The following is a 22,144-nucleotide window of genomic DNA, read 5'->3' as shown; positions in this document are numbered from 1 at the left end:
CAGCACCAGTTGTGTTTTTAGCAGAAGGAAATTCTACAAATTTGTCACTGTTCTCTGCCGAAGGACAAATTTCAGAGCCCTTCCTTTCCTCCCTGAATTTTTTAGCATGACTTGCAACTTTTGAACATTTGCAGTCAGATGAAGTGGGGAACACCTGCTCAGAGTTCTAAAACTGAAGAGACAGCTGGACTCTTCTGCAAGAGCACCCACAAGTGCAGTAAAACATTACAAGGGTTATGTTTACAGAAAACCTGCCTTTCTGTATTCTATTCTCATAGGAAGAAGCTGGCCACAGCACCAGCTAAGAAGTACTTTTGGTTGCTGTTACTGGCTGCACATATTAGCTTATTAGCGATATTTGCTGCGGCTGCCACTGAAATTTGTCAGGATTTTACACAATGCACTGTGATTCCTGCATAGGGGATTGTTTTCAGTGCTCTAACAGACATTCTATTAATCATATTGGCTGTGTTTGTTTGTTTTAAAACCACATTTTCACAATTTTGCTGTCCCTTATAACTACAATAGCAGCAGGGCTGATTATCCAAGCCTGTGTGAGGGTTGCTTGAGGAATTTGATCTTTGTCAATTTCAATACGAACTGACCTGATCTGACCTCCCAGACTAAAGGATGGAGCGGTTATCCACCAAATAGTTACCCCCCATTTTTCTCATTTTCCAAATGTTCTTACATTCCTTGGCTCAAAATTCCTATTAAAATTTGTGTTTTGAGAAACATGTTGAGAATTGTGTATTTGAGAGACAACACATTTAAAGTACGTTTTGAAATTACAATAATGTGAAGTAGCCTGCATTTTTAAAAAATGTGGAAATGGGATGAAATAGATTAATGTTTGAACACACACAAATGCCACACAGACCGAAAAACAGTCTCATTTCCCCCATCCTAACAGTAGGTTTACCAATTTAAAAAATGGAGGGACGGGGCTGTGGGGCTCTTAGGAGTGATTACTAGTGGATGCTGAAAACAGTCTAAGGAAACTTTGAGTGGATCTACACAGATATAAAAAATACTATGAAAATGCTTTTTCTTTTTTCTCTTTTTTACTTTCTAAAACCTATATGGAATTTGCCATTAGCTCACCAGCACTATCTAGTGTCACATTTGTGCAATGCACTTAAAACACACTTAAAACGTTATATTTGCAGCTGTATAGCTGAATCCTTTATTAACGGAAACCAGGACAAATTATGTCGGTGCTTTCCTCTTGCACATGTCTTTACAGCATTTACAGTTTATCCATGGCTGCCGTACATGAGAAGTGATGAGCCTGAACCACCTCAGCCTCTTGAGACTCATGGTTCAATTGATGGTTCGGCCTGCAATAGGTTGTATGGTAGGGAGGGCCATGAGTGAATATAGCAAAGGAGAATGAACAATCCTACAGATAGACAGACATAAATTAAGCACATATAGCGTACAGTCATACCTCGGGTTGCAAACGTGATCCATGCAGGAGGCACATTCGCAACCTGCAGTGCCGTGTCTGCGCACACGTGTGACGTGATTTGGCACTTCTGTGCATGCGCGTGACGTCATTTTATGCTTCTGTGCATGTGTGAGCTCTGAAACCTGGAAGTAACCTGTTCCGGTACTTCCGGGTTCAGCGCAGTCCGTAATCCGAAAACACGCAACCCGCAGCATTTGCAACCCAAGGTATGACTGTATTGTAAGCCGTTGCTGAGGAGAATGTGTTTCCTAGAATCACACAATTCCTAGAAACTGTTTTGGAATTATCCATGGAAATTGATCATCATTAGAACTGGAACAAATTAATCCTTAATAGTGCTGTTCAAAACACCCATTTGAATTTATTCATTGAGTGTTCCCTGGATATTCAAACAGGTGCCAGATATTACTGAATATTTCACAGTGTGAGTACCCAACAGTTGTTGTATTTTATTTGTTAGTATTTAGTGTTCTACAGAATTAAGAGTTTATATTCAATGGTGTACAGTAATTTGTAGAAGATATCTGAGAGTAATTGGCAGCTTAGGAGATTTCACCTGCCTGAATGAAAACAATGTCTAATTTTGAAATCTGAGGCAGAAATCTGCAGTAAAAATTGGACTGACATTGAAAATGTTGCCATGTTTTAGGAGAATATTGTTTATCCTCTATAATAGGAATATATTGCTTGTTCTCTATAATATGGTACATTCAGCCATTGAATACTAATGTGAAAGAATAAAAATGGGAAACAAAAAGATTTTGGACAGAACAGGCTGTTTATGTGTCCCTTTTTCTTTGCACTGCAGTTTGGGAGCAGTAGTCTTATCTGACAAATTAAATGTTTGAATTTCATTGATGGGTCTCTTAAAAATCCACAATTGTTCTTAACTGGGTATATCTTTATAGAACTGGGAGCCTGATTTGTGTGTTGAAATGATTGAGGCACCATGGTGTATTCACTGATTTTAATTTCATCAGTAGACTCTCATTACCTTTAAGGCTCTATTCAAAGAGCAATACCTTAGACTCATTTGAATTCAACCTCCACAATATCTTTTTGTTTCGGCTCTTTAGCAACTGAACTCAGTGTTGGTTCATTGGCTATCAATGTTCCAAGAGTGTATAGCTTGTTTCACTTAAGATGCATCCCCCTATCAGGAACAAGCAGCTCATTTGTGCACATTTTTGCTGTGACTGAAGAAAGCAATTTAACAAAATATCTTAACAGATGGCTTAAGGATCTCAAAATCTTGATTTAATTAACAAATATCCTGCCCACAGATGGCAGTTTTTGTGTGAAATGTAAAGCAGCGATCCAGTACTTGGTCATGGGGTGACAACGCTGTCCATTTTAAATGAAATTTATTCAGATTCATTTAGTTGCTCTGAAAATAAACCATGCAGCCCCTAATTTGTAAGGGGTGTTTGGTGTGTGTGCACACACCTTTGAAATACTTACTTGATTTGTAAACATATGAAGTAGTGGAACTGTATGGCTGGAGCTTATTATGCATGCCTGCACAGGTATGGGAGCAACCATGTTGAGAAAAGCACAAGTAAATGAAGCGTTGAATATATAAGCGATAAAGTTGCAAGCACAAGGCAATGCAAGTATCAGAAGTTTGTGGCTTCTCCCACCGCTAAATGCATTTTATCAATTGTTGTTGCTTCTGTAACCTTTATGACATATGAGCCTGCAAAGATGTCATTTTAATACCTGGCACCATGACTAGGCCTCAGGAGTGCACACAATCAGCATCTAGTGAATTCCATGTTCTGTGAGCCAGGCAAATAATGCTCATGACAATATGTGAGATCCTTCCTCTTCCCTGAAAGGATGGAAAAACCATACCAAAAAATTATAAGCACATTTCACATCTGATTTCCTGGTTCGCATAAGAAACTATTAGTATGCCAGACATAGATGATACAGAGGCCATTTCCCAGTCCAGCTGGAGATCACCTCAGGCCTCAGTTCCTGAAATGGACCTTAGATTTCTATTTTACACACAAACACACACACACACACCACAGCCTTTACAACAAGGGAATATGGAAAGAAATAAAACTGCACAACCCCTCCCCGCAAAAAACCAACACCCCACATCCTAACATGAATATTGTTATTTTTTTGTGCTAAGCTCTGACAGAGGTTGATGGAAAGTAGATGTGACATGATGTTTTACAAACGTTAGTATTATAATGAAATCATTTTCTGTAGGTGCCTTCTGATAGCCTAATTAGTATAACATCAGCCATGTTTGAGAACCGTTTCCTCACTCCCCTCTTTTTTTGCAGCCATCTGTTTTGTCATACAGGACTGTTTCCAAGCCATATGCATGCTATCGCTTACTCTTTGTCTTCTGATTTCCCATTTGTTTCCTCTGGCTTCAGAATCAGGGGTCAAAAGCCCCACATACTTTCATAGAGAGGCAAGGGGGGGGGGGAGAGAGAAAGGAAATTTCAGCAAAATAATTGAGGAGTAGAAAGCTTTCTTTGACTTGCTGAAGCAATTGGTTTGATTTGTTTCTTTGATGACTGCACTTAAATCATGATTGTATATTGGAGATGTGTGTGCCTACATACAACGCACACACAGGTCTGCATCCATGGAAGAAATCTAGCTGATTGAGGAACCACGTATACAAGGTGGTACTCTACATGTTATTCTTCCCAAGCAAGTGGCCCAGGGATGCACACAGGAAGTCATCTTCAAAAATTTGGGTTTGGGAGGTACATTGGACAGAGGTACATGTAGAGTGGATATCAACACATTTTTCCTCACATTTATATACAGTGGTACCTCAGGTTACAAACACCTCGGGTTACAAACACTTCGGGTTACAGACTCCACTAACCCGGAAGTAGTACCTTGGGTTAAGAACTTTACCTCAGGATGAGAACAGAAATCGCGTGGCGGCAGCAGGAGGCCCCATTAGTTAAAGTGATGCTTCAGGTTAAGAACAGTTTCAGGTTAAGAAGGGACCTCCGGAATGAATTAAGTTCATAACCAGAGGTACCACTGTATACTAGAACTCAGGGTCGCCCAATGAAATTGTTTGCCAGTAGATTCAGAGCAAATAAAGTGCTTCCTCACACAGGATGTAATTAGTTTATGGAATCGGCTGTCATGAGATGTGGCTGGTGCCATCATGAACCCACATGAAAATGGCACCTTTTGGAGGAAGCCAGGCTTATACTGTGGGTGAAGAGCCTGCTGTGACTTGTCTTTTTAATGTTGCGTCCGCCTTTGCCTTAGTTATTCTTGTCTCAAAAGGGAGGGGTGAAAAATGATAATGTTTTCATATTTCAGAGTTTTGGAGAATTTGCAATCACACAGTTCTGCCAGGAAGGAAGGATAGAAGGAAGGAAGGGCACAAATAGAAAGTTCCCATATGTATTTGACCTAGGGGGAAAACTTTCTGGGATAAGCCATCCAGCCCCTTATTTGCAAGGGGTATGGCGGGGGGGGGTGCGTATGCGCCTTTGAAAGACAAAGCTGTGAGGCATTTGTGGAACTTTAATTACCTTTAACTTTCTCTGTGGGATGAGATAGTTCTGAAAAGAGTTTTGAAAAGAAATTACTTATCGCTATCAACGCTCTTTAATTTTTCCTGATATGGCTCATGAGACCATTCCGTAGATTAAGCTTTAAATCTCTTAAGAACGAGCTCGTTAAAATAAGAATGTAATTTTACATTAAAAAAAATTAAAACAATCAGCTGTGATATTTTGGCCTCTTTACAATGTCACAATATCTGTGTGTTTAACCCAGGCATGTCCAAAATCCATTTGGGGGGCCTAATCCAGCCCACCGGTTGGTTTAATCTGGCCCCTGTGGCAGTTTATTTGCTGGGGTAAAATCCTAAAAAACCTCAACAACTTCAATCCTAAAAAAAGGTTAGCAACTTTGGTCGGCCCTCACGGCCTTTCACTTCATCAAATCTGGCCCTCTTTGAAAAAAGTTCGGACACCACTGGTTTAACCCCATGGATGCTGGGTGGTTATGAACAACAATTTCACCAGGGTCTTCCATGCCCTCCATTTCAGGCTGTCCATCATGCCAGAAGTGACTAACACAGGGAGGTGAAGGCAGACAGCCTAATAAAAACTTATTCAGGGCTAATAACCTGTATATAGTGTTGCTTAGGTATCCCTCCGCTCTTCTTGTTTTGGAATTGGTTGATTGAATTCCAACCTTTTCCCAATGATTTGGAAAATACTTTCTGTCAGGCCTGATGTGGCCCAACTGACTCCCTCTGAGCCTGGATAAATGAATTAAACCACTACATAGCAGAGGATTGAAAGTCTCCTTGGTTGCAGTCCTCTGTGGACTTTCCTACCTATTCTCCATCACAATCTAAGTATGGGAAGGAGGAGAATAAATGCTGGCCTGGCAGTGGCCAAGCCACACTTTGGACGGGGGCAAGGTGCAACTTTTTTCCAACTGGTGGAGTTGGAAAATAAAATCAGTATTGGCAAGCTGGTGAAAAAAATAATGTGGCGACTCTAAACCTCATAACTACAGCCAGGGCTATTTTTCTACGAAAAGAGGTGCCAGAACTCACCAGGAACACCTCCCTTGCCCTCTTACAATGGCAATGGTGCCCACCTGAGAGGTGCCGGAATAGAGTTCTAGCTGGGGGGGGGGGAGCCCTGATCTCAGCTAGAATTTTCACTATGTTGAACTTAGAACATCATGTGAAATGGACTATGTCTGCTGATTTCTGTTCTCCCTTTGAGTGTGGTGGTACTGTCTGTGTATGAAAAGCTTTGCCATTTTGCTGAGAAATTGTTGGTGAATGAAGATGCATAACCAAATCACTGCTTCAGAGATGGAAACGACACATCTCTAAACACAAATCATAATGGCTTTTCTCTCTGAGAAAACAGATTGTATTTCCTACTGCATTAATTTTCTCCTTCTTTTCCCCTTTAATAAATGGAAAGGCAAGAGTTTCATTTTACCCTCTTTGCTTTACCAATGAAGTAAATTGATACTGTGACATGTTGTGGGTTGCATGAATATGCAAGTTACACCCCTGCAGTGGTGATGCCTAGTTTTTATTTTGTGTTTGTTTAATGTTCAACTTTTGCTCATGACTTGGAGCCTGATCCTATGCACATTTACTTGGAAGCAAGCCCTTTAGGGTTCGATGGGGCTTAGTTTCCTGTAAATATTAACAGAAAGGTGTGACTCTGAGATCCTTTGTAAGTTATAGGGAATCAAATATTGTGCACAAGTTAATGATACAGAATTCCTTTCCTAAAACAATATTTGTTTATAGAGGTAGGGAATCATAGGACTGGCTCATTTTATGTGGCATTTATTAGACCACAGTTGAGTGATGGTGAATTATAAACTCCTCTTCTGCATAGTTAAGATAGTAACTATGCTATTATATATTTGAAGAGGGTGTTGAGTCCATTCACAAGAGTCCTTACATAAAAATTGAGGACTTCAATTAATTTAATTTAATTAATTGAATAAACTTGAATTAATTCAATCATTGAATCTATACAAACAAATATATTTGACCTTTTTGTCTCATTTCCTGACAGAGAATCCATACCTCCAAGGCCTGCATAATAGGTAGAAATTCAATGGGTGCAGCTACCCTCAGCTTCTCTTTGGTAAAGCTTCCTGATCAGCTGGAAGCTCTTATTTCTTGTCACAAGCAAGTAGCTATGTATAGTTCTTTGCACAGAACTATAAAAGAAAAAGGTGGTAGTCACTGAAGCAGACCCAATTGTCTTCTGTCACTATTGGAAGGAAACCCAATGTGTTTCCCTATCCCTACAGGGGAATAGCACTGCTAGATGACATTTTGCAATGCTCATAACAACCACAATTGCGCTTTAGTGCTTGAAAGGTACTAATGCATGTCTTATAGAAGAGGGCAGCATCTCCTTTTATTCTTTTATATAGGACAGGTCAGTAAGATTAGGACAATTTCTAAATGCGTATGTTATCCAAAATAGCTGGCGGTTAAAGATTTAGAAACGTAATAATATTTTTACTGTTTGTTGTTAAAAAAAGTCATTCCATTCAGCGTTCATGGTGATAAAGAGTTTGTATGTGAGGTCTAATCAACTCAAGAACGGGGGAGAATAACCCTCATAGGAATGCTACTGTTGTTATATAAAGCTTGGCAATGACAAACATCATTAATGTCCAAAAGTATATACCAGCAAATACGTTTTACTCACACTGGAGGGCAAATAACATACTATAGGTAAATATATGCCATGAAGCTCCTTGGTGCTGTCTTTTTTTTAAGGGAAAAACAGGTTTCGGGGGGGAACGGGGATTTTGAGCAAAGGCCCTGTGAGAGATGGTTGTGTAAATTAACCATATTGTCCCCGCCAATATTTGTATGTGCTCCTGCAGCTCTTTTCAGCTGCTTTTCCCTGCAACCCTACAGGAGTCTAGATGCATGTCTGTGAACTGTCCAGGGTTCAAATGCTTGTCTGAAGTGGAGTCAGATGTTGCAAGTTAGTGCCTCACACACTAGCTGCATTCACACATATGCTTTTAAGTATATGTTGTTGGGATACTGCCAGGGAGACAAAGTCCATCATGACTCCACGTCGTCTCCGGACGTCCATTGATCTCCCGTAGACACGCAGTATCAGCAATTAGCGACAGGAGCTCCAGAAATAGCTTCCCACATTCCAGAGCCGAGCACGCTCTATCAGCAGATAATGCACAACGAAAGATGCACTCAGGAGAGCATTATTTATAAGTTTATTTCTGCGTTGATCAGAACAAAGAAAAACATGACTGCCTGCTTCAGTGTTTCCGGCAGAGAGAGACGAAAACAAAGACACAACAGAAACATCCTGTGAAACAGGAAATGCGCAGGCTGTGACACAAACATCCTGCTCCCTTTTAAGGTGGAACGGAAATATCCTAACATCTTTGTGGGTCCCTTCTCACTCACCCAAAGCAGCTGAGGAAGCTAAAACAGTTTTAGATAGGTGTCGTGAAATTTCTGAAGAGATGGTGAGGCATCACATCTCTTAAGTAGCTGCTGAATGGCATATTTTAGTATGGGTCCATTTTAGTCACTTACTTGTCAGATACAGTGGTACCTTGGGTTAAGTACTTAATTCGTTCCGGAGGTCTGTTCTTAACCTGAAACTGTTCTTAACCTGAAGCACCACTTTAGCCAACAGAACCTCCCGCTGCTGCTGCGCCGCCAGAGCACAATTTCTGTTCTTATCCTGAAGCAAAGGTCTTAACCCGAGGTACTATTTCTGGGTTAGCAGACTCTGTAACCTGAAGCGTATGTAACCTGAAGCGTATGTAACCCGAGGTACCACTGTATAGGATATAGCAAGCATGCATCTTTTGCTGCAGTCTACAAATAGTGTGGCATTTCTGTAGCTGAGTTTCAGAAACAGAGCGCCCGGCATGCTCTTTCCAGTGCAGAGTGGATTGCAAATACAGGTCAGGCGAAACTGTGTGTTTCTCAGGGGGTTTGCTACTAAACGGCCGATTTATCCTATGTGTAAGACCTGATTACCCCTCTTGCTCCCCATTATTTCACAAATGGTGTCAGTCAAGCCTGCACCTGTATGAGTGGCATTTCGGCAACACACTTGAGCCTAATCAGTGCTGGCTGCCACAATTAACCTTACTAGTATTGCTAAGTATTTCTTACAGTTCCTTCCTTAACGGGTCAATTTTGATGAATTGCAGCCTGAAACTGCTGCACTCTGTGTAAAAACGGGGCCTGTAAGGCACAGTCTGTCACCTGCCAACCAAAGGGAGACCGTTCAAGTACACCTGTCATTTCCTTCACGTTTTACTTTCTCCTGGGCAGTTAGGGAAGGGGTTTTCTTTTCTTTTTTTAAAAAAATAAATTTTATTGAAGTTATTTACAACACAAATCCACTACAACAACAACTAAAACAAATCAATCTACCACCATAACATCTAAAACGAAACAAACTTAACAACAAGACACTTACAACAAAGAAAAAACATAAACCCCCAAACAGTACTTCTGTCTTGTCAGGATTCAACCTCAATCTGCCATCCATCCTCCATCCGCCTCCAGACACTCATACAGGACCTTCACAGTAAGGGTGGCAGATAAATGGTCGAGAAAGCCAGAATCATGGTTGTGAGGCAGACAGGTAACAAAACTAGAAGATAAAAAGGTAGGCAGGTAGGGTGACAAAAAGACACATCCAGAAAGAGACTTTAGGAACCACACAAGACTGTAACATCTTCTACCTGAACTAGAATTATTCATACCCAGGTAAGGAGGAGATTAAAGCAGCTGTTTCCAGAGGCAGACTGAGGGCAGGGTGGAGAACCACACAGTGGCCTATTTGGACAATAATGTTCTTACCTGCTCCACAGACATTTGACTCATCATGAAGTGTGGCAATACGCAGACCAGGAGACTCCTGGCTTGAGTCCCAAATGATACTGACAGAGTGAAAGCTGTTTTCAACCTCAGTTGAGGAGGTAGACCAGAAGAGCACAAATTTCTCCAAGGGAGGAAGGAGTTGTTCAACAGTTTCATCCCACAGTTTCTTGTGGGTGGGGCTCACCATTAGTGGTCACAATCAGACAACTTCTTCCTTTTTCCATAAGCAGCATCAGAGCTGGTAGTCTGACCAACATTTTCCAGGCCCCAGATGTTGGAATCCAGGCACTGTAGGGAGGTGGAGAATATTTGGAGTAAATTCTGCAAAAGATCTCAGGGGCAAAATGCCTCTAAAAATAGCAGAGGGTCAGCAACTTGGACCATTATTAGTTGAATGCTAGGGGTTTTCTTGTTTAGATGCTATTTACCAAGGACTATATTTGGTCCCATCTATCGTTCTTCACTATGGTGACCAGGTGCAAAAAAAAAAAGAAAAAAAAAGGTCAAGGCTCCTGCACCTCTAATAATTTCTCTAATAATTTCATTGGAATTGCACCCAGGGTCTGAAATTCCTTCTTCTATACAACTATTGGAGGTACAGGAGCACTTTGTGTTGTTGTTTGTTTGTTGCTGTCTTTGCAACTGTCACTATATTCACAGTCCTGTCCTGATCTAAAATGAATTTTGACTTCTTTTCAGCTTTTTACCTCCCTAAATAGAAAATACGTTTTCTCTTTAAATAAAATAGATTTTGAAGTGAGGTGGGGAGGAAACATTACATTTCCCTGTTACTCATTTTTGTGTTTATTGATTTATTTGTTTTTTAATACCACCCTCCATTCATAGATCTCAGGGTGGTTTTTATGCTTGGTTTCCCTGCTTCGAAATCTTGCAGAACTCAGTGCACTTCTAGCACCACTGGTCATCCTTGGTGTCTATCTCTATTCTTTCCTTTCTTTCTTTCTTTCTTTCATGATGACTCACTAGAGCCTGAATCTGTCTCTGGCAGTCTTAGCTTTCATAGATCTCACCATGCATTTGGAACTGATAAATGCAGTTCCTTCTGTTTGGAGTCGTTCCCCTCCCCCCAACTTTGGCAGCACAATATATTCAATCTCTCTAATTGTTTGAATCTTTCTTCTTTCATTCTAACTCACCACCACCAATTACTGTACATCCTCCCAGCTGATCAATGTCAGGTCTTTCTTCTAATCATTTTAATCTGCTCTGCTTTATGCATTGATAATTCTTGAGTGCAGTCTTCCAGAAACAACCCTGGCAGCAAGGAGACAGTTGTCAAAAGAGCTTATACGTATAGTTTCCTCCGTACTCAAAATCCCCCTGTTAACACAGTCAAACTGTGCAAGAACAGGGAGATATGAGCAATAGTGTATGGGAAATGTCAGAGACTATTATCGGGAAGGGGTAAAAAAAATCTAGATAAATATTCCCATTATTGAAATTATGGTTCTTGGGAAATCATTCTGTGGAGTTGGGCAGTCTATAACTGATACACCTTAAGACTGCTTCACATATTTAGCTGGGCAGAAATTATTTTTGCAAGACTGGAGCAAGTGCCCCATGCTCATGTAAGATCATATTACATAATGTTAATGAATGCATAGTCCATGGTGTGTAGGCTTGATTACTGTGATATTTCCCAAGTTGGAAAAAAGGTATTTGCAGGTATTTACATATATGTGCTGCATGCATCCTGAATACACTGGTTTATAGCCACACCTGTCTATTAGATGAGTATCACAACTGACCATATGAACTACAACTACTACAACTTTGTTCACTTATTCTAGAAATCTGTGGCCTGGGCTCATGTTCAGCATTCTCCCCTATTTTCCCAATCAGGTGCTTTCAATAGTCAGCTCCTCTGCTTTGCTACTGCTCTAAGGTTAGTTCCATTGCTGACAGTCCCAAACACAAAATCACAAAAAATCCCACTTGAAAACCTTGAGGATTGCTATTTTATGTATTTCTCTAAATTCCAGCACCGATCTTTCAGATGGCATATTTCCTTGACATTCATCAAATTTGCAGCTGCACATATAATGAACAGGAAGCGGCATTTCAGAATGATGCTGTCTTAATTACATGTTTCAGCTTTCCAAATTTGAAAGTAATAACATTAAAAAATTAGCCTGAACTGTAAATAAAAAAATAAAAAAAATGCCACAGTGTATAAAGAGTTGAGAACAGATTATAACATTGGTGCAGATGATAGCAATGAAAGATATGGGTTTTTTTGGCAGACAGGAATAAATGTTAGAAGAACTTTTCATTTTTCAGAGGCCAATAGGTCACTGACCTGAATGAAACTGTTTCATAGAGCTGTAAATACACAGAGCTGCCAAATGTGCTGATTGGATTGAGTTCCTGCATGGAAATGTGCCAAATCCCCTGGTAACCTTGTGGATTCCATATGGGGTAGTCCAAGGGGTGCCCGTCTCCTCTTGCTTTCTTCCCCATTTTAAAATAATTGCAGCTGCCTACAACTGGCCAAGTAACTGAAGGGGCTCCTGCCGCCATTATGATGAAAACAATGAAACTATGGCAACAGACTCCCTGGGAGTGATGCAACTTCATGACACGTGATCACTCTTGGAGGAAATGGGGAGGTGGGTGCCTCTGTACAGCAAGAGAAGAAAAGGGGAAATGACCATTTTGTGTTGTCTTAACTATATACAAAAAGTTCTGTGTTGGTTACGGGAATGGTGCTGATTCCTCCTAAAACATCTACATGGAACCAGCATGGGCTGGGCCTTTCTCCAAACTTGTGCAAAACCTGCAGCACTTAGAATTTGGTGTTGGGCCCACTCCTATTTCCTGCTCCCCTTCCCTCCACTGCCTGTTTATTCCACCTCCCTTAGAATTAGGATTTTATACCTTGGGAAATGGAGAAAATGTCAGGGTGGGGACAGAAGAATCAAGGAAGGAATTGTGCGGCTTGGTTTGGGGAGCAGTTAAGGAGGAGGATTGCAAGCTCACCTTTACACTTGTCACATGCGTTGCAGGCTTTGAGGCTGAAGTAACAGGAAAAAGGAGGCCTTTCCTCCATCAGAGGAACTAGGGGTGTTTGTTTTGTTGTGCTCTCTCCCTTGACATTACTTCAGTCTGGTCTGGCTTGAGCTTTTTGTGGCTTGAATGAGAGCCAGCTGGATAATCTCTTTTAGATGGTGACAGGGGAAGCCAGCCAACCACACCATCTGAATAAGAATAAAGAGAAGCACAGAGCACCATGTTGCTTTTGGACCACATAAATCACATCTGATACCAGTTCAGCATTTCTTTTGCATGAAGGGCTCTGAAATAAATCCTGTGGTGTGTGGCTTTCAGAAAGAATCTTAATCCCAGAAGCTGATGAATTAATCAGTTAATGCCCATTTTAAATCATCGACTTGGGATGAGTGGGCTTTCTTACTTTTGGGTATTCTTCTGTGGGTTGGCCAGCAGGCTGCTCCTTCCTTCCTAATTTAGCATGGAGAGTTTCCAAAATTGATTCCACCACTGGTGCCTGTGCAGCTTTCCATGGCTTTCAATGCCTTCTGCCCATTGGCATGTCCTCTGCTTCTTTTGTCCTGATGGGCAGAAGCGATTGTGTGTATTGAGACAAAAAGGGCTGGGTGCACCAAAGAATCTCGAAATCTCGATGTCCTTGTGGAAACAGTTAACCTCAAGGTTCGTTTTTGTGCTGCCGTTCATCATTGTGCACAAGCACTTGTGCACTTCAGCAACCTGGAAAAGTAAAAGAAAAAAGTCTAGCAATGAACAGACAGAAATCGACATGAGTTCTCCACACATGCAGTCATCAATGTAGACGCTAGAAATCACAACCAAATTAGCAAGATGCTAATTCACCAGGGACACTCTGCAAAAAGAGCAGGTAATGTTAATTCTGAGCAGAATCAGCACAGACCATAGCTGTCAAATTTCCCTTTTCTTGCAAGGAATCCTATTCAGAATAAGGGAATTTCCCTTAAAAAAGGGGATACGTTGACAGCTATGGCACAGACATGGCCTACTGCCCAAATCCTCTACTATGATTACCTCTGCCACTTAATATCCTGTCACCCTCTTCCACATGGGGGGGGGGGAGTCATATTGGGGAAGGGGTTCAGTGTAGCATCTCTCTGCGTTACTGGCTAGCAGTATATGGTGCTACTGCTGTAATCACACTGGTTGCATCTTTTCCCACAAGGGAAATGTGGGTTGAACTGTGTGGTCTCAGGGGGCAGGTGTATCAGAGCCTTTGAACATGCTCCAGAGGCCCTGTTGAGGGCTTTTTGTTGTGTGTGCTTTTAATTGATCATTATTTATGTTGTGCATTGTGACATCATCCCACTTGGCACACCAGGTATGTTCAGCCCTCCTGATACGAACTATAACTCCATATGTATGGAAACATTTTTGCTTCATCTAAATTGCCCCTTTTGAATACTTTCAGGCCACTTTATTTCAAAAAATAAAAATCTATAAGGCAGCACTTATTTATTTATTTTTTAAAAAAAAATCCAGCTATCAAAACTGGTGAATAATGTCTGTACACTTACATAGGCATGCGTAGGCAGGCAGGCTACTATTTTCTAGTCTGGCAGAATTGTGAATTTATGGATGTCACTGCAAATGTAATTCATTCCTAAAATCAATTATGTATGTCAGATCTAATAAAATGATCAACCAGCAAATATCATACGTCTGTTGCTTAGGAACTGTCTTCAAAGTTTCTGTTTGTCTATTGGATGCCACTCCCCCTCATCCTCCCATTATTTGCATGTTTAGTAGGATACCCCCCCCCCTTATTTGAGCTCAGAGAGTACACCTGTTACCTCAATAATGGGAGGATAAAGAATATACCTTTCTTCACATCTAAATTTTACGTTTAGAGAAGTAAGAATAAATATAGAAAAATGCAGAAAACCAAATTAATTTAAATTGAATAGATTATAGGGAAAATATAAAAAATACATGGAAGGTTTAATATTGACCTACTTTCAACTCCTATTTAATTCAGTAAAGAAAGAAAAAGGAATGAAAATTGAGTAAATAAACATTGATATAGATGCAGATACTGGTAACATTTCTTCACTTTTAGCGTTTCACTTGCAAGTTATGTCAAGTACATCTTTAAAGGGGGAAATTTTAATAGTTTTTTGTCAACTTGTTTGAAAATTGCAGTCTCATTTCTGCCGCCGCATGAGGGGGGAAAACTCTGTTTACTCTTCTTGACATAAGTTATGTCAGCAAACACCTATAATTTCTGGTAAGACAACCCTAATAATTACCTGATTTAGAGTTTTTAAACAGTATATTTATGTGGTACAAATTTGCAAGTGGGCTGGTGGGTGTGAACGCTCTTTCAGTAGAAGTGAGAAATTTCTCAGCCAAATCACTCAGAGGATACAGAGCTATCATCTTTGATGAGACCACCCACAGCCAGACATAATGTCATGTTCATATTCTGCGTGAGTCAAATCCCTTAAACGTGGGTTTTTTTGCTGTTTCGAATACTTACTTCCCCATATGCTTCAACGGGCCACGGATAAAAATGGGAATGCTTTTGAAAATGTCACAGGCCCTGAACTGGCTATTTGAACCCAGGTATCGCATGCTTTGTGCCATAACAGTTACTTGCCAGAAGAAGGTTTTTCCTGGATCACGCTGTAGTTTTTTTGGAGCCAAATTGTGAGCACCCAGAGGGATGGGTTACAACTGCCAGCTCAGCAAGGAGCAGGTGACACACAAAAGCAAGAAGATTTTACTTGGTCCTACAAAGCTACAGACACTGGCCTTGCTCTGAGCAATTTGGCACTCTGGCATAGACTGAGCTCTCAGACTGAGCACCTGTTTTCCTGCTTCTTTTAAGCTTGTCTCCAGACAAGGAGCCCTGAAACGTGTGTAGCAATGGCCAAGCGCATCTGTTCTGTTCTGAACTGGGTCACCAAACCAAGCAAACAACCAAAAAGCAGAGTTGAGTCCAAGTCAATCCTGGCATTAGGAGATGATGGGTCCCTCCCTCCAGTTCCTCTGTGAGACCTGAAACGCCTTATTTATGGTGATTTGGGGGGGGGGATTTCCTTCCCCTCCCTCTCTGAAATTTGAAATGCTACCACAGCACTGCTGCAGGTAGCAGGGAGACTAGGAAATGTAATTTCAAATGCTAGGGACCAAGAGTTATTTAACTACTTCCCTACCTGACTCTGTTGTCACCACAGCCAGATAAATAAATGGGGGAAACATCTTGCTCAGATTTCAGTCTCAGCTGGAGAACATGACAGGGTCAGGGTTGCCTGGTTCAGAATACTGGCATATTTTATGAGCAGGCTGAATTCATTTCACCCCCCCCAAATCTGTAGCCCCATGTCCATCTTCCATTACACATTGCTGAAAGTTCTTTTCTATCTTTTGTGTTTATGTGTTGGCTTCTTCAGCACAGACTATAGGAGTGTTTCTTTTCTTAGGGTCATACGAATCAAGAAAGGGGAGCTCTTATATTTTCGCACCTTGAAAACCCCACTTGTGTGTTATGCTCAAGAGTATTGCAGTATGCAGTCCTGCAGTCCTGCCGTTCAAGCACAGACATTTATGTGACTGGGTTGAATCAGAATTGTATACCCTGAGAAACTCAATTTTCATTGGCAGTATGCATGTGGGGCAAAGTTTTATTAGATCTCAAGACTGAGAGGGTGGGATTGAAGCGGATATCCAATAATTTGGTGAAATTCTAGAAGCCAGAACGTGGAGTGATTGTGCCTAAATTCCTGTGGACAAAGATTACATAACCCTTTGCCCTTTCTCATAACTAGCAAACGCGTCAAAAAATATGAAAATTCTCTCAATTTTCACTATTCATACATGTCACAGAATTTTGAATTCCTTGGTGCATAGTTTGTAAACAGTCTTGGTTTTATGCTTGTGTTCCGGCAATTAAGTTTAGAAGCTCTACAAAAAAATGGAGTGAATATCAGCAGCCTGATAACTTTGTTAATACAAATTGTTGCAGATCATCACCAACAATAATTAGTGCAGAACTCTGAAACTTGTCTTCTAACAGGGACAGCATAGGAAAGATATCTCTTCAATTACTGATTTTTTTCTTAGCGTAATTCAAGTTCTTGATGGTTATCTTTAAAACCCTAAATGGCTGTGTGTGACGGAAAAGTTGGTTAAAAGAAGGGTTAATGCACGGCAGCCTCTGATTGGCTGAGGTTCCAGGAGGGAAGATATAAAAGGAATGGATTCTGGAGACACAGTAGGTTGGTCGGGAAGGAGGGTTGGTTGTTGGTTGGATTTGGGAAGTTGGTTGTTGTGAGGAGCGAAAAGGAGTGAGGTTGGTTGGTTCAGAGGTGGGTTTTGGGAACTGAGTTAGTTAGGTAGGGAGATAGCTGGAGATTTTGGGACTGTCAGGAGAGGTACCTTAGGAACAGGACTGTTTAACAGGGTGTGTGTCTGAAGTAAAGTACAACCCTGGAAAGGAGCCAAACTCTAAAGCAGTACCTAAGCTTTATCCCTCTACGTTGTCATGTTACCTTGGATTTTAAGTAAAGTGTTCTTGTTTATTTCAAAAGAAAACCCAACAGAAACTCCAATTCTTAGTTTTCCCCTCACGAAGGTCCCCCAACATTATACTCTGGGAACGTTTGTATGCCTGCGGGTTAATGGTTGTTCTGAGAGGTGGGGGCAACATAACCAAGTGAGAGCGGGTCCAATGGCGATAGGGAAGAAAATAATTAAGTGCCGTTGCGCTCACTGGTGTCCTGTCCCACTGTGTCCATATATTCATCCCCGTTTGCTGAAATCAGGTTCTGGTTCTGGTCTGTATTCCATAACTTTCCCAAATAAAGCCATCAAGCACTAGGAGCAGGGACTTCCATATGATGAAAATTCTGCTGTTCAAGGAAAGCATTATCCCTCCCCCAGGAATTAGATGGGTTAATTTCTGAATTATTTTCAAGAGACATACCTAGTGATGCTGGTAGTTTTGTATTCCATAGTTGTCAATTGCCATCTGGACAGTGTAGATACTCAGAGACTGTTGGGGATGGCTAGGTAGTAGATACTTAAGCAATATAGGCGACCACCGTGTGTCTGAAGATTGTGTGGATGAGTCTTGATGCAGCCCCAAACATAACAGCTTCTTGTCATTCTCCCAGGCCCTTTCAGTCCTGACCCACAAAATTCTGTTCTTCCTCTCTTACTATTGACACAAGTGGGTGAGTTTATACAGAGATGTGAAATTCCATATCATTGTTCCGGTGACACCCAAATATCTCTCTTTTTCCTCCAGCCCAAGTTTTCTCTTACTAAGTGTCAAACTGTGTTTAGAAACTGTCTGTGGATAAGTCAATTGAAGCTAAATCCAGACAAGAATCGGGCAATAATGGCTAGAAATCCTTATGGCTGTCAGAGTAGGATTTCCCATATTGACTGGGTTTTACTTCTGAATATTTGTAGCCTCAGTATGCTTCTGCCTCCATGGGCAGAAAAGATTGAACGGATTGCTAGGGGGTCATTTCACCAGTGAAAGATCAGTCTTACTATGAAACATCAAAATAGTCAAAGTAAAAAAACTCAGAGAAATGAAGAAATCCAGGACTGCAGTGATCTTGGGGCTGGTTCATTCATGAAGTGCACATCTCTTGTTTTCCCCATTACTGATAACTTGCATCATCAAGTACTTGGACCCCTGAGACCTGGGTTAAAACCCCTGCACATTTAAAAGAAAGGGTAATTTATGATTTGATGATAATTTTTTAAACAAAAAGGGTTTCATGGCAACTTATGAAATTCTTGTAATAGTACGCTCATTCTTCAAAAGAGCAAAACCAGTTTTTTTACCATTTTCTTGTTATGATATCAAGTAATGATCTTAGGGGGGGGAGGGGACTCAGGTGGTGCTGTGGTCTAAACCACTGAGCCTCTTGGGCTTGCCAAACAGAAGGTCGGCAGTTCGAATCCCCATGATGGGGTGAGCTCCCATTGCTCAGTCCCAGCTCCTGCCAACCTAGCAGTTCGAAGCATGTCAAAGTGCAAGCAGATAAATGGGTACTGCTCCAGCGGGAAGGTATACGGTATATCTGTGTGTTGCTCTGGTTTTGCCAGAAGCGGCTTAGTCATGCTGGCCACATGACCCGGAAAAACTGTCTGTGGACAAACGCTTGCTCCCTCAGCCTATAGAGCAAGATGAGTGCCACAACCCGAGTCATCCGCGACTGGACTTAATGGTCAGGGTTCCCTTTACCCCTTTACCTTTAATGGTCTTAGGGAACATATTTTAATATCCGGAAAGCTTAACCTTTCAGTGCCATAGAATAGTGGTGTTGATGCCATAGCAAAGACCCAAGAGGGAATCCTGCCACACTGAAGCAGCTTCTATGGCTGCTGGTCATATTTGTGAAGGAGATGTAAGCTTAGGTACCCTGTGGCTAGGCAGAGTGAGGTGGCCACTTCAAGCAGCTGATCTGAGTTGTCATGAAAGAGCAGAAAATTGTGAGTTAGTTAATTTAGATTTATTAGTACTTTATTTACAACTATTGTTCTTTTTCCTGCCATGGATGGGGAAGGGTGCTTGTGGCATCTAAGTGGCAAAATAACATGACTGGCCTTGGGTACTATGGGTATTATATTATGCACCTTGGATATTATTATTTTTTTGGGGGGGAGGGAGCCACCATTTGCTGCTCTGCCCTAAGCAGCAAAATGTAGTAACTTTTCAGTTGAAGTGGGGCAAGGGTGAGGCCCCACATATTTGGCCAAGTATATGGACCAAGTGTGCATCCTAGGCAGTGGTTCAGGATCCTTTGCAACATACCGGGTCCTGTGGCAGACATATAGGGTTCCTCAGCAGGGGAGGGGATGCTGAAAGGTTTTCTTGGAGGCAGAATGTTTGGGGGACCACTCACACTGCTGCTCCAGGTGGTTGAAAACGTTTTAGCTCTGTCTTAGCCTTCTGAGCAATGTTTGCAGTTGACTGATGCCTTGCAATTAGCCTGTCACTACCGCATGCGTATGTTTGTCATTTTTCCCCTTTTTCCCAGGTGCAAAGAGGGCTACCAAGGAGTCCGCTGTGACCAATTTTTGCCGAAAACCGACTCAATCTTGTCAGATCCAAGTATGTCAAATGTTTCTTTTTTCTTCTTTCTTCTTCTGTCTTTATTACATGCCGGAGGTAACCTTTGCCATATGATGTGACCTTTTGTTCATTGTCAAAATTACATCAAAACCCATCTCAGGAGCTTGTAAAGTATTTTGTATAATGAAATAGTCTTGAGTCTTCCTCATCATGTTATATTTTGTGGGGGAAAGCTATACAGAATAACATATTCCTTTAGCCGCTGTCTCTCCAACAGGGCATGTGGTGCCCTCCAGATTTTGCTATACTACAGTTCCCATTAGCCCCAGCTAGAATTTCCTATGGTTGGGTTGATGTGAGTTGAAAACAAAACACCAGCTTTTAAAAATATATACAAGCAAAATGCTTGTCATTATAGCTGGTAGGACATGCTTGTAGTCTAGGATGATGTGTTGGAAGAGGTCCTCACTTTACCCCACTAAAAACTGAGATAGCCACTGTCTTTCCTCAGTATAACCCTGTCTTGGTTTCAAATTCTTGGTCATGGGGGGGGGGGGTCCCCATGGTTGTGGGGATTTGTTTTTCTATACCTGTATACTATCCATATGTTAATGGTGTGTAGTTGGAAATATATCACTGTTTGGTTTTATTGTATGCATATTATGTTCAGACATTACAGTAAGTCATGATTTATCATTATGGGAACAAGCCAAAATCAACCTCAGGCTCACATATTCTTCCTCCTCCTCTTCTGATGTGGCTGGGAGGAGTTCAAATTTTTTCCTTTTGTCTTAGACTAACTGCAACCAAGTATTATGTCTGAACCTGGACAAACTGTAGTTAGTTCTCCTAACTACGGTTGGTTGAAACCAGCCCATTTTAAACCATTGTTTTGTATTGCATCTGAACTGGGCCTGTTTGTTAATTATTGACTTTCTGCTGATTCAAGGGGACTTGAATAGTATTTTGTAGGGGATTGTATTTTGTAGGGGATTTTTAATATATATATATATATATATATATATATATATATATATATATATATATATTATGATTGTCAGCTGTCCTGAGAATGAGAAAACTGAGAAGAAACAACTAAATAAATTTTGAACACATGCATCTCACTGGGGTGGGGGTGGGGGGTGGTGAGAGAGTTGCAACCTAGCATATTGAACCAGAAGCTCAAAAAGAGGATGTACTCATCAAAGTCTTTCAGTTAGCAGTTTTACTCTTTCTTTTTTAAAATATAAAATGAAGTCCAATGTTGATTCTTCACTGTTTTTTGAGTCTACAAAACAGGAGGTTCGTGTTTGAAAGTTGGGGCTTCTTCCCTTATGAAGGCTGGGATTTGTTTCTTCCTCTTTGTGGGTCCCCCCCCCTCCTTCTTGCTGCTGCTCTTTGTCATTTTGCCAAAGTTTCTTGACTTGCTCTTCTGTATTGTATGTCCTGTGCCTTGCATGGTGGCCTTTTCTTTATTCCTTCGCCATTAACTCTTGTAGTAAGATGACCTGGGACAAATCAGCCTGTGTTTCCCTCCATTTAAAAAACTTCATGCATCTATAAGATTGGAAGCTGTTAGGTAGGCTGGATTCACTGAATGTACCTCCCTATTGGTAAAATAGGAACAGTAAGCAACATTGACTGGAGTTCCACACATCATAGGAATCCAACTTAAAACCTGGACTTCTATTTTTGCTTTATCTTGACATGGTACAGCCTTGAAACTATTTATCAGAAGGGTAGACATTGATATTTTGGTTCAGTTGTGGAAATTAAGTCATGGAGGGGGGAAAATGTAAGGCTAATGTAGGTACAAAGAGACATGGATGTATGGAGTTCACCAAGAAACTTTGAACCTGATAGTTTTTGAAGGTATTTGCAATGCCATTCCTCTCCATTGTCAGTTTTGGTTGCCTGTCCAGTCTTTCCATTGCAGCCTTGTTCAGAAAAACTCTCTGTGTATTCAGCAAATACAGAGAAGTGGAATTAGCGATGTGGTCCTTGTCCCATGCCCAAAGACAACTTGCCCACTGGCTTTGCTCTGCAGCCCCAGGTGTTTGGTGGAAGTTCTGAACAGGGAACCAGTGCATGTAGACTCCTTGCAATTACTAATCTTCTGCAATGGGGGAATCACCGTCACTTGGAGAAGCTTCTGCACACACACACACCTGTACATGCATAGGCTCCCCATTCAGATCTTCTGTTG

General features: G+C 41.2%; 1 protein-coding gene and 1 long non-coding RNA gene across 3 annotated transcripts in view; one reads left to right on the top strand and one right to left on the bottom strand.

The window, feature by feature from the left end:
* NRG3 (neuregulin 3) overlaps window positions 1-22,144 on the top strand; it is a 602,711-nt gene that overhangs the window by 425,489 nt on the left and 155,078 nt on the right. For both annotated transcript variants that reach the window (XM_083440046.1, XM_083440045.1), the window contains exon 3: window positions 19,904-19,977. In XM_083440046.1, coding sequence (XP_083296172.1) covers window positions 19,904-19,977 — 74 coding nt within the window. The remainder of the gene's footprint in view (window positions 1-19,903; window positions 19,978-22,144) is intronic.
* The window catches only part of LOC310677330, a 78,923-nt gene that overhangs the window by 49,124 nt on the left and 7,655 nt on the right, over window positions 1-22,144 (bottom strand). The gene's annotated exons all lie outside the window — the stretch shown is intronic.

The sequence above is a fragment of the Podarcis tiliguerta genome (assembly GCF_965153285.1).
Source record: "Podarcis tiliguerta genome assembly, chromosome: 5".
Lineage (NCBI taxonomy): Eukaryota > Metazoa > Chordata > Lepidosauria > Squamata > Lacertidae > Podarcis > Podarcis tiliguerta.
This window is presented reverse-complemented; position numbering and strand designations above follow the sequence as displayed.